The sequence below is a fragment of the Lepidochelys olivacea genome (genome assembly GCF_965140295.1).
Source record: "Lepidochelys olivacea isolate rLepOli2 genome assembly, chromosome: 7".
Taxonomy (NCBI): Eukaryota; Metazoa; Chordata; order Testudines; family Cheloniidae; genus Lepidochelys; species Lepidochelys olivacea.
This window is the reverse complement of record NC_140417.1, coordinates 19822156-19835048: the sequence shown is the minus strand read 5'-3', so window position 1 is coordinate 19835048 and position 12893 is coordinate 19822156. Positions and strand designations below refer to the sequence as shown.

At 43.9% G+C, this 12893-nt stretch overlaps 1 protein-coding gene across 3 annotated transcripts in view; it reads left to right on the top strand.

Moving 5' to 3' along the window:
• FGD5 (FYVE, RhoGEF and PH domain containing 5) overlaps nucleotides 1-12893 on the top strand; it is a 152110-nt gene that overhangs the window by 125403 nt on the left and 13814 nt on the right. For all 3 annotated transcript variants that reach the window (XM_084633330.1, XM_084633329.1, XM_084633331.1), the window contains 2 exons: nucleotides 5581-5664; nucleotides 6794-6873. In XM_084633330.1, the coding sequence (XP_084489456.1) occupies nucleotides 5581-5664; nucleotides 6794-6873 (164 nt within the window). The remainder of the gene's footprint in view (nucleotides 1-5580; nucleotides 5665-6793; nucleotides 6874-12893) is intronic.

Sequence of the window (12893 nt, the reverse complement as noted above, 5' to 3'; positions counted from 1 at the left end):
GGATTCTTCATATTTTCTTTTCAGATTATTATTTCATAGTTTTGTGAAAAAGCTTCCTTGCTTACTGCTCAGCTTCTCTGCCGGCTTCATCATGAGAGGCTTGATTGATTTTGTGTGGGACACTATGCTGCCCTTCTGCTTCTTAGATGGCCTCATTGATTTCTGCAAAACTCAAACTTTTATGTATTAGAAGTAATGGGTCTAGCCAAAATCTTCATGATGTGATATCACTCCGATGCTCTTTTGTTGAATCTGCCTGGACAACCTTAAACCATAGCACTACTGTGCAAACCATAACCAGTTTTAAGTCTGTGGCAAAATTGCCATTGATTTCAAATGGACCAAGATTTGACCTGAAGAGAGAGACCCATTCAGCTCTTTGGTAGTTAACTCTGAAACCTGCTGATGCCAGTGTGAATGTTGATATTGTTAACTGTTTTACTGCTGATTATTTTAGCAGAAATAACCAGCTGTTTTGGTTCTGTGGATGGATTTGGGAATTGTGGACAGAATTTGAGCAGAATGCCATGATGTTCATATGGTCATAATTTCACTATAGGGACATCATAATCTGTAGCCGTTACTATTACGGCAGAACCACAGGACCAAACAGGAGGAGCAGGAATCAGACAGAGAGAAAATCTAGTTTAAGTAATAAACAGGGATAGCAGAGTAATTTAAACTCGGGTGAAAGGTAAACTGAGCCAAGTTTCAAATAAGATATACTTGAAAGTTTATCCTCAGCTTGAAAGTCACAGAGGCAGAAAATACTACCAAAATGAACCAAGCACTGAAATAAGTGTAAAGTTGTTATTAGTGGGCTTTGAGGTGGCAACTTCCAGTTGAGGAACAATATCACGCTTCAGCTAAAGATTCTGCTGCTCGAAACTGGGTGTCAGCTACAGGGAGTGAAATAATCCCTTGGCAGATGGAGAGATTACATTAAGTGTAGCCCAGTGATTCTCAACCTGTGGCCCATGGGCCACTTGCAGCCCAATCAGCACATAGCTGAGGCTGACGTGACATCCTCAGGGCCATACAGGTAGTATATACACTGTGTGATTGCAGCCCATATAACACATAGAGAACTGCATATGCAGCCCACGATGATAAATAGGTTGAGAACCACTGCTGTAGCCCATGAAAAAGGGGGGAATGATTGCAAAATAAAATAACTCATGTTAAACTCTGAATGTGTTTTCATTATCTCCCTGTCCCCAGTAATACTGCAGAATCTGTCATGTTACAATCACTCAGTGGGTGTGTTTACTGGACTATTTGTCCTGTTAAACTATCAAGAAGACTGCTGCACAGCTCTGGCACTTATCTCATTCTTGATATATAGCACACCTCCTATATGAGCCCTGAACCCGTACTGTACATCTCTGCCAACGCAAGCAATCCTGGCCTGCAGCACCTCATTCAAACACCAGCGTGGGACATGTATCCATATCACATTTGGCTCTGCCAATGCACTTCATCCCCTGAGCTGCAGGGCCCTGCAATACCAGTCCTGAGGCCCTGGCTCAGGGGTCCATCTCAATTCTGACCTCCAGCAGCCCCTGCTATTCCAGCTTCGGAATCCTCTGGATTTGACTTCTAACGGTACTAGCAAAAATAACGTAATACTCTCCCAAAGGAGGGGAAAGTCTAGATTTTAAAATCATCATTCATTCAAAACCCTGAAAATTTTCTAAAGGCGATATCCTAATCCAATTGAAGTCACTGGCAAAACTCCAGGGGGACCAGGATTTGGCCTGACATGTTTTGTAAAATGTAATTTTCAGATCCTTTGTGGATTTTTTTATGGTCCCTAGTGTGTCAATTGCTATGCCAAAAAAGTGCATTAAAATGGGATACGTGTGATTGGGTTTTGCTTTGTTTTTGTTTGGATTAAATAAGTAAATATGCCTGAATAGACCTAAAAAAAAAAAAAAAGATTGGATTTCAGATGTCAATTCTGTTCCCATTGACATCAAGTTAGGCCAAATCTGAGTGCTTTGCAGAACCTCACCCAGAAAGCACATGCTAGAGCAAAAGCCTAAGAAGGGATTTTATCCCCCAATTTACTGTAAGAATAAATCAAACTAAAGTTGTGGTTAGAACACGCTGTTAAAATGATGTGTGTATGTGTGCCATGCCTTATGTGTTTGCAACCACACTTTGTGCAAGTCTTTGTGCTGTGTGTATTTGTGTTCACATGTGGGGCATAGGACTGTAATGTGCATTTTTGTGTGTGTGTATAAGCATGTGTGTGGCATGTACATGCATGTATTTTATGCAGGTATGTAAATGTGCATAAGTTGATGAATGTCTGTTGTGCGTATTGCAAGGGTACTGAAGCTGGCTGTCTTGTGTAGGCTGATGGTATTGTTGAATCTGGTGTTTCCTGGCAGGATGTTTGGTGTGTTTTGCTGGGCGCCTGTTTCCTGAGTCCAGTCTCTGTTTACACGGATGTTGGAGCCTCTTTGCAGAGAGCACAGAATGGGCCGCTGAAGCTGGCAGGCCTCCTAATCGCCCCCCGACTACGGGACTCTTCAACTCAGACACTATCTCTTATCTCACACTTCCAAGAATTTCTCTACAAAAGCTGCTTGTGTTGGACGTGAGGCGGGGGAAGCTGCCATTGACTGGGAGTTTTGTTCAACACTCCAGACAACCAGGCTGGAGTTTAGCAGAATTCTGAGAAGTGCAATGCCATCCCAACTTCAGGCTCAGTCTTGCACCCTTGAAGTTCATAGGAGTTTTATCATTGACTTAATTGGGAGCAGTATAGGGCTCTTAGAGAACAAACTTAAGGACAAGCAAATGTGTGGCAGAAGTTTCTGGAGAATCAATGCACTGGATGTAGTTAGTACTAGGGGTGTGTGAACTTGTTTGACCTAATTTTGAATCCACTTGAACATCATAGGTTTGGAAATTCAATGTGAACTCTAATGTTATTGGGTTCACATCACACTTAGAAGGGACTGTTATGAAAGGAACCGAGGGAGAAGAGTTAGAGCAGGGAATATGTTCGCAGACAGCAGCCAGGATTTTCCAAGGGATTGGGGCCGTTTGATCTCCTCTACCGCAAGACAGCCAGGGAAAGCAGCAGGCAGGGCAGCGCCTCTGTACCCCTTTTACACGGCATCCCTCTCCTGGCAAACAATGAAATATTCGTCCTAATTTCATTGCAAGGAGTCATTGCTAGTGGGACCTTATGAGAGATTGGAGCCACATTTCTCCTCTGTATGCAGCGTGGCAAAACAAACTCCACCTCCAGTGGGCAATTACAAAACAAAGCCATCGTCAATTATTAATAAAATCTTGGGATACTAATCAGAGCTGCCATGGCAACAGTATGCACTTGGGTTTTTTAAAAATATTTTTTTATAAATAAAATAAACAGGGTTTGCTGCCAAAGAAGCACAGCAGTGCAGGCTACAAAGATCCTACGTTTTTTATGAGATTTTTGTGTTTGTGTGATTTAGTGCCCTTCATTCGCTGCCTTTTCTGTGGTTTGGAATGACCCCGAAGTATGTGGCACTGTTAACTGGCAAAGGAGAGGACTGCTTTCTTCTGTAATCCAGTAACCTTTGAAAATTCACGGGATGCTTTCACCCCCAACTCTCTGGCAGAATCTGCAGGTGGAGGTGAAAGTAAACAGAAGAGAATCAAGGTCATTTTCAGATGATAATAAAAAAAAACAAATCTTTCTTTTTTTAGCAATTGCTGCCATCCCAGCTGATACTAACTTCCATGAAAAAGCTCATCCCTCCAGTGAGATCATGCAAACAATAGTTTATTCCAACTGCTTTTCAATGAACAGTTTATGATAGGTTTACCTCCCTTAACCTCTCTGATCCCCAGTTTCCAATAGGCTGTGATGAATTCCATTCCGTCGCTAGCACAGCCCTGGTTAAACTGAGAATCATAATATGATCAGTACAGTGCAGGTGTCACTGCGCTGATTAGATTAATGTTAGCACAGATGGTAATTTATGAAGCAATAAGTAAATGGTATAAAAACTCCATGACAAGCCATTTGTCACCCAGCTCTATGGAAATTCTCTTGTTATGCCATTAGAGGAGTAAACACTTCACTTCAAAATAGAGAGACTACAGCTTGAGACTTTTCTTCCTCCTCAGAGTTATAGTTTCAATGTGATAATAATACTTTTCGTCTGAGGATCTCAAAGAGCTTTACAAATACTCATGAATTAAGCCTCATGACTGAGACGTAGGCACCCCCATTTTAAAGATGAGCAACTGAGGCACAGACTTGCCCAAAGTCAGACAGTGGCAGCGCCAAGAACAGAACCCACAGGTGAACTCCTAACCCTATTGAAGTCAATGGGCACTTTGCTATTGACTTCAGTGTGGCCAGGATTTCACCTACGAGTCCTAATTCCAAGTCTCCCTTCTCTAGCCACTAGAAACTGTTCCATCTCTGCAGGAAAGCTGAACCACGACCTTCTAAGAAAATATTTAGAGGGTCCCAAAGGTTCCATTTTTTCAGGCAAGGGCATTGGTGGGAGCAGAGGAGGACAGAAAAACATTTAGGGCCCAGCAAAGGAAATGACCAGGCAACAGCTCAACTTCTCGTGACGTTCAGTGCCGATGACATTCTCGTGATCGGGAAGGGGGTCAGCAGGGTTCAAATCTAGATCCATTGAGCCCAGCAGAGTTACACCAAGGATGAATTTGTCCCTTTGTGTGTGAAGCTATTTTATAAACAAACAAGTCCAGGTAGGAAGAAGGGACTTTAAGTAGCAGATGGATTTTTCTCATAAATGAAACAGAGCTCTCTCAGCCCTTTGGTGTCTATCAGATGAAGCACAAGCACTCAGTGATATGGTGGTCTGTTGAGGATAACCCAACAAGCATTAAGTCAGACCACACTAGGGCCTTGGAAAACATCACAAAAGGGCTCCTGGCACCTTCCCTGAGATCATTGCAACTTATACCCACATTTCACTCTGTTTTCACTGACGGTCCACAGCGAATGGAAGACCATCTGATTCTGTGGGGTCTGTACATGCCAAGGCCCAGCCCTAATCACATTTCATTGGCATTTTCATTGGGGAGATAATGCAAGGTAGTTTACGGCTCAGTGTGAAGGATAACATTTTCAATACTAGGGGATGGCATCTCCACTGCCTTTCCCGAGCCTCTTGCACCCAGTCTCTCAAGATTTCTCTGATGGTGGATGCCAGAGTTTCTCTAAGTTCTGAGTACTAATGTGTATGTGCAATGGCAAGAGCTCCAGAGCCGCAGGTTTGAAGGGGGTTAGCCGGGATGTGGATGTGCTGAGATGGTGCAATCAAATCATCTGTAGCCTTTCCCTTAACACAAATAGCCATTCCACCTGCACTGAGCACTTAGTAATTAACAACAGTCGAAATGTGCCTGAACCAAAATCCAAACACTCTTGAGCTTTGAGAAGTTTGGATCTGGGTCTGAACTTTGTGGCTTTAGTAACAATTCATGCAATACGTTAAGTCACTGCTGGCTCTGGGCATCCCTCCCACCCAAGAATAATAGTTAGGCTTGCAAGACATATTGCAAATTATTGATTTTGCCTTTCTCTTCATATAGATGAATGATATTCTGCTGTACACGTATCCCCAGAAGGATGGCAAATACCGACTGAAGAACACCTTGGCTGTGTCCGGCATGAGGGTAATGCTTAGTTCAGACCACAGCCTGGCATTAAAGTTTATTTGGGGCTTATTGGCTGCCTTGTTAATGCTTTGCCAGTTTATGTCTCCTTTCCAGTTGACTGAAAGGAACAAGCGCATTTTATCTAACGAGTCCCTTGCCTGTTCCAGGAATTAAAGAGGAAAATATAAAGTACACAAATAAAAGAATATCTAAAAGGTTGCAGATTAGCATGACTGCCTCATTTGGGCTGGTGATGAATAAAGCAAACCAAACTCAGAGTTACTATCTAATCATAGTTACTATCCAATCATATCACAGAAGCTAAAGAGGGAAAAGACATCCCATCTAGTCCTTTCCCCTCTCCCTGTTCCCAACCAATGCATGATTGTTCCCTACAATATACTAACCAGGGTTTTAGCACCTCCTAAAAATTCACACTCATGTCATTCCCTTCTCTGGGAGCTTTCATGTCCATCTCCTTCAGCCTATGGGGCAGACCACCCTGTTACACCAAGGCTGAAATGATTAGTTGGAGATACCCTACGTTTTCTGGATTCCACCTGGCATGTTGAAGGCTGAGTTTGGAATCATGCTGGAGAGCTGGCGGTTGGGTGTGGGTTCTGTATTTGAGATGGAATGAGATCAGGATGTTCATCTAGGGAAACAGTTGCGAGAAGGTGCCACAGCTGAGAGGAAAGAAGGCCCAGACTGGGGACCTGTCAGCGGTAACAGGGCATCAGACCTGAACACCCCTTAAGTTTGGATTGTTTTAAATCTAAATCCTAATACACATTTTGTCCCCTATCTTTATAATGGGCCAAACACAAACTCTGGCTATACCTGTCTCTATATCCAAGACATCACCATAGTATCTATATGTGGAACACCCCTCAAATTGGCAATAATATGGACCCACCTCGATCAGCCCAACTGACCCTGCACCCCGTTGTCACATTGTGCTGAGCTGCCCACTACCTTGTCCCCACTAGCCTCTTAGCGACTGAGAACACTGTGAGTACTAGACTTTGATGGTTAACACTCAAACTGTTGGAGCTTCACAGATCCCTGTGCATCAAGAGTTTTACCATGTGCTGACCATAGATGGTTTAAATCACTCGTCCTTCATTTACATGTCATTTGTTTCTAGGTCAACCGCCCAGTGACAGAAAAAGCCCAAAACATCCTGAAGATTGAATATGCTGAACACTGCCTGAACCTGTCAGCAAGGTATTGTCTTATACCAGCCATGGCAGAGGGTGTTTATTTTAGCTATATCTCTAGACCAATCCAACTACTGTCCAAGACTTAATTGGTGCCCCACTGTTTTTAAACTCCATTTCAGTCCATGCAATTGTGACAGATAATGGCCAAGTGCTTGATTATAAAGAGGGCATTCATTTCAATGTAAGACTCATAAGACACAACTAATTCAACACTTATAATGAGTAAAAAGCTGGGACTTAGCACTTGATAAGATTTGAGCAGAGTAGAAAATCCATTTCTAATCAGTCTGAGCCTTCTTCCTTGATCTTTTACAACTTTTTCCCTGTCACACTGAGAATCCAGTTTTGTCTACCTCCCCTTTATAATTTGACTTGTCAGCTCACATCACTGGGGTTACCCAAGGGCTAATGAAAAATAGTAATTAGCTAATTCCACGCCATAGATTTAAAGGCATTTAAAAGTACTTAAATGACACTTAAAACAGAAATTAAACTTTACCGACGATGTAATGAGGTCTTTTTGTTAAAAGGAATTTTCCTAATGAGTTTGGACAAAGTTGGTACTGATCACAATCAGGGAGGGTGTTGTGTCTTGTGATCACATGCTGACAGCAGCAAGAATTTGTACATCAATTTCTGAGCTGGAGGATAGAGTATACCGTGTTCTTCTTGGTTTTAATTCCAAAGATGTCTTGCAAATTTGGTGCAGAGGAACAACAACAAAAAAGGGGAAGTATATGATTTTCAGATACATTGTTTAAAATTAAAATAATTTAGTCTCAGTGACAGTTGATCATATTGATGGGGTTATCAACGTTTTAAGAACTGAAGTTCCCATCTCAAGTCTCCACCTACAGTATGGCTGGAAGCACAGCAGGCTTCCCCGAATGGCATGCAGACTGGAACCAACCTAATAGACTGGGAGGGTGTTTTCTTTTCAACACACTTTGAAATCTAAATCCTTCTCTTACAAGGAACATATGTCATCTGCGCCCACCGCTCAGAACCCTGCCAAAGCCCTTGAATTTGGTACCTTTTCACACTAAGTAATAACATTTTTGATACTTTTATTATCAGTATTGGATGCCCATCCAGTGCCCCAGAGGGTCCAAACTATGCATCTGCGCTACCCACTGTCAGTTAAAAAAATAGGTGGTATATGGATTTGTGTTGGCTGGGACAGTAAATAACTAGACACCAACCGCCTTAGTGTAGAGAAGTTCTAGTGCAGATGAAGCCCACGTGTCAAGGCAGAGAGTTACTTTGCAGCATACTGGGAGCTGTGCCTGGAATTAACATCCAGTCGAACAGGACCCTGGTGGCTCTGGTCAGCAATGCTGATCAGGCCCTTAAAAGTCCAGTTGGTGGCACAGCAGGGCTAAGGCAGGCTCCCTGCCTGCTGTGGCTCTGCGCCGTTCTCAGAAGCAGCAGCATGTCTCCCCTCCAGCTGCCTGGCCGTGCCTCCACATAGGAGCTGGAGGGGGGACATGCCACTGCTTCCGGGAGCTGCCTCAAATAAGCGCTGCCCAGAGCCTGCAGTCCTGACACCCTCCCACACCGCAACCCCCTGCCCCAGCCCTGATTCCCTCCCATCCTCTGAACCTCTCAGTCCCAGCCAAGAGCACCCTCCTACACTCCAACCCCTCATCCCCAGCCCCACCCCAGAGCCAGCACCCCCAGATGGAGCCCTCACACACCCCTGCATCCCAACCCACTGCCTGAGCCCAGAGCCCCCTCCCACCCTCTGAACCCCTCAGCCCCAGCCCGGAGCCCCCTCCTGCACCCCAAACCCCTCATCCCTGGCCCCACCCCAGAGCCTGCACCCCCAGCCGGAGCCCTCACCCCTTCCCACATCCCAACCCCCTGAGCCAGCCCGGTGAAAATGAGTGAGTGAGTGAGTGAGGGTGGGGAGAGAGAGCGACAGAGGGAGGGGAGATGGAGTGAGTGCAGGCGGGGCCTCGGAGAATGGGTGGGCCTCAGAGAATGGATGGGGCAAGGGTGTTCAGTTTTGTGCAAATAGAAATTTGGAAACCCTAGCCTGGATTCTCCATTGGTCTTTTTGTGCGGACATGCAGCTGATGCTCTGTTAAAGGCTGAGCAGTGACTCCTGTGGGAGTCATTGTGAAATTAGGGCTTGAAGCAGAGAGGTTGCCCTTTGGGTACTAGAGGTAGATAGTGCTCTTTCACAGGGGCCAGCCACAAGTACAAGGAGCCTCCCGCTCCTTGTGCTGTTCATTCAAGGGCCAACCATAAGTGAAGTCCCTGATAACACACCCTAGGGCACAAGTCACCTCTAGGGGCCAGAGAGGAGGCCTGACTATTGCTCCACTTCCTCTCTGCTCTGGCTGGCAGAACTGACCAGTCACAGATGGGAGAACATGCTACACTCTCCTAAAAGATGGCACCATGGATGCACTCCACGGGGCACTAGGGAATGCCAGGAGGCTTTGGTCCTCACTGAGGTATCATGTCTTCCATTGCTTCTGGGTTGATACAAGCCCCCAACAAGGTCCAGTTACCAGCTGCCAGCCCTTAAGGCCTTTGCACTTGGATGAGGCAAGAAATACACATAGAGGAGCAGAGGACATGGCATAAGCAGCAAAGACCAAGACCACAGAAAAGGCACTAAAATGATAATAAGCAGAACCTGTGGTTCTGGTTCATACAGCAATGCTGTATGAAAATATGGCAGTGTCAAGCACTTGCATCTACCACTGAAAATGTCCCACTCAGAGAGCATAATTATTTGGCTTGCAGGGAGCAGGTGATGGTACTGAGCACGCAGCCCTTACAAAGAAGAGTTGGATGCTGCTATACCTTTACACACATTTCAGAATTCTCTTCTTCAGAGACAATCGTAAGCAGATGGTACCCATATGAAACCTAATTAAGGTTAAAAGGAAAGGAGTACTTGTGGCACCTTAGAGACTAAGGTGCCACAAGTACTCCTTTTCTTTTTGCGGATACAGACTAACACGGCTGCTACTCTGAAAACTAATTAAGGTTATGTCTACACTGCCATTGAGGGGAAGGAACTGCAGCACATGTAGACATATCCATGCTAGTTTTAATCTAGCTAGCTCACGTTCTGATAGCAATGAAGCAGCTGTACAAGCCCACCCAGGACCTTGGGTACTCATTCATGCAGCTAGCCTGTGTGGCCACGGCTTCCTGGATATTGGTACTCATGCATGTTGCAATCACACTTCAATTGCAGTGTTGACATACCCTCAGAAAGCCAAGTGAGAATGCAGTCAATCAGTACGACGATACAGAAAGGCTGCAGTGGCATTATGATCAGTAACAGAATCCTATTCCAGACCAAGTCAAGTTTTTATTAATAGTGACTTAGCCATAAGCCAATCGAGAGAAAACAAAAGTATATTACAATAAAACTGAAAATTAAATCCATAATTATAAAATACAAAAATACATGTAAATAAAGATTTAAAAATACATAAACCATATATAATCACTGTGCCATTTTCCTTATTTTAGCGGCTGACTATGCAAATAGGGCAACCTCTTGGATCACAGGTACTATGTCTGTTCCTAATAATACTCTATTTTCTGAGACATCATAGAAAAAGGCATCTGGGATAAAAACACAGAAAGTCCTTTTGACCTCAAGTGGCAACACAAATTATAGTGTAATAAATCCTGGGGTAGGTCATCCACCTGCCCTGAGCCACATGGACAAAGGCAGTGGCTTTCTCGATGCCAGCATATCAACCTTCTAGGAAAACTGTCTGCATGGATTGAAAATGGAGAGCTACAAAGGCCCTCCTTAACATGTTATTACAACAAACTATCTAAATATCTGGCATACCCTTTTTAACAAGGGGAATGAAGGTGATGTGTTTAACATAGAAACAACTGTCATATCCATTTGCTTGCTAATATCCTCTATTCTTGATTTAATTACACATTAATTTCACATTTTTAAATTTATATCAAATCATTTCCAAATCTGAGAAACTTAACAAATGCAAACAATATTGAATAGACTCTAACCAAGGAAATTACATGAGAAAGCCCTACTGAGCTGTTTCTCTAAGCATAACCTTGACAAACACTGTGGATGCATGCTGAATGCAAAGCCAAAAGTTAATATTACTGTACTGCACTTTGGACAGACTAGAATTCATGCCTGTCCTGCTCTAAGAAGAGCAACTGGAGTATTATTTGAAAGACCAAGAATCTTTATGAAAAATTAGTTTTGAATCACTTCCAATCCTATGGGATCATTCCATCCCCATATTTTCATACCAAACAAATTTGAATGCATACCTTGTCCATTCCAGGCCAGTTTCTGTGGTGCACAGATATCCCCTGCAGTCAGTGACAGTGTAGTGACATTTGACCTTCTGTTTTCTGTTAGACTAAGCTTACTGTAAAAGTAAATGATGTGTCACCTTGGCTAGACCCCAAAAATCTTTTCCGATGCCTAGTGTGGCAATACAGAAGTTTGTGGGTTGTGCACTCTGAGCTGTTCACAGCCTCCAAAACTTCAGCAAAAATCCCTTTGATCCTTCATACAACCAGTGAGCTAGTTAACTGGGATCAGGTCAGTGCCAATTGACATAATTCATTTTACAAGCCAGCAGCTATGTGTTATCCTCACACTTAGACACTATAACAGTCTGTGATTATTGCCTAGAGATGTTTAATGGAGTGAAGAGTAGGTGAAAAGGGCCTGTTGGAGATTAGGCTTTTATTGATAGATCATCCCTGATCAGCTGTCCTTGCCAAAATGACTTTAATTCACACCATGCTTTTATATTTTTTTTTTCAAAGCCAGGTCTTGAACCTCAAGTGGTTAGAATTTTGTGTCAAATGAGAGGTTGATAGAGCTGGGGGGAAATTTTCATCCACAACAATTTTTGATGAAAAATGCAGATTAAGCAACATCAAAACATTTTTCAATTTTGTGTCAGTTTCACCAAATTGTTTGTTTAAAAAAATTGAAATATTTTGTGCAAATCCTTTAATTTTATTTTTTAAATGCAAACACTTAACAAATTGGTCAAATTGAAACAAAATGTTTTAATGTTGAAATAAAGCATTTTGTTTGACCCAACACAAATGTTTTAGGGACTTCTCAAAATTGCCAAGGAACTGACAAATCCATTATTTACCCAGCTCAAGAGGTTAACCTATGTTGGTGCCACTTCCACTAACCCTTTGGAGACATAACTACAGACCTGTGAGTCTTCATGTGGCTCGTACAGTCATTTCAAATGTGTTTGATTATGTCCCCCTTCTTTGTGTCTGTAGTCTTTTAGCCCCGCCCCCCCCCCCGGCCACACAAGTACACATAGCATTGTCCAGCTCTGAAGGCGGAGCGGAGAGCAACAGCTGCTGGCCCGGCGCAGAAGCAAGGGTGGCAATGTGAAAAGTGGTCTGTGTCAATATCACTTTTCACAGCAGACTCAACGCCCCATTGCCACCTTTACTTCTGTGCTGCTGCTGCCACCCCGGGCTGACAGCTGAAACCCTGCCACTTCCAGGTGAGAGCCTGGGAGAGAGGGGAGGAAGGAGGGCCTGAGCCCAGGCTGCCTCCTGGTGGAGGATTGGGAGGGTGGAAGACAGCCCAAACTCAGGTGGCAGGGCTCCAGCTATCCCCTTTATCCTCTCCCCCCACCTCCTGGGTGTGCATGGCCTTTCTCCCCAAGCCCCAGCCACTGGGCATGGACACTCAGAGCTCTTTTAAAAAAAGGCACACAGCTCACGCCTCCCTTGACACATTCCTGTGCCTCCATAGTTTGAGAACTGCTGGGCTCGTAGGTTGGGAATTATAGGCATCTTAGGCTTAATATGCTTTCCATTCAAACCAGTCATATTTCCCATAAAATCTGTACTGGAGGTGGAATTGGGGGGGGGGAGGGAAAGGAGCAGAGTTGGCTTTGACTAGTGGAAGGGATTGAATAGTCCTGTAAATCTTGGCAATGAGGTGATGTACAGTATTGCAATTCTTTGTCATGCAGCAACTAATACAAAACCAGAGTGTATTATACACCTGTC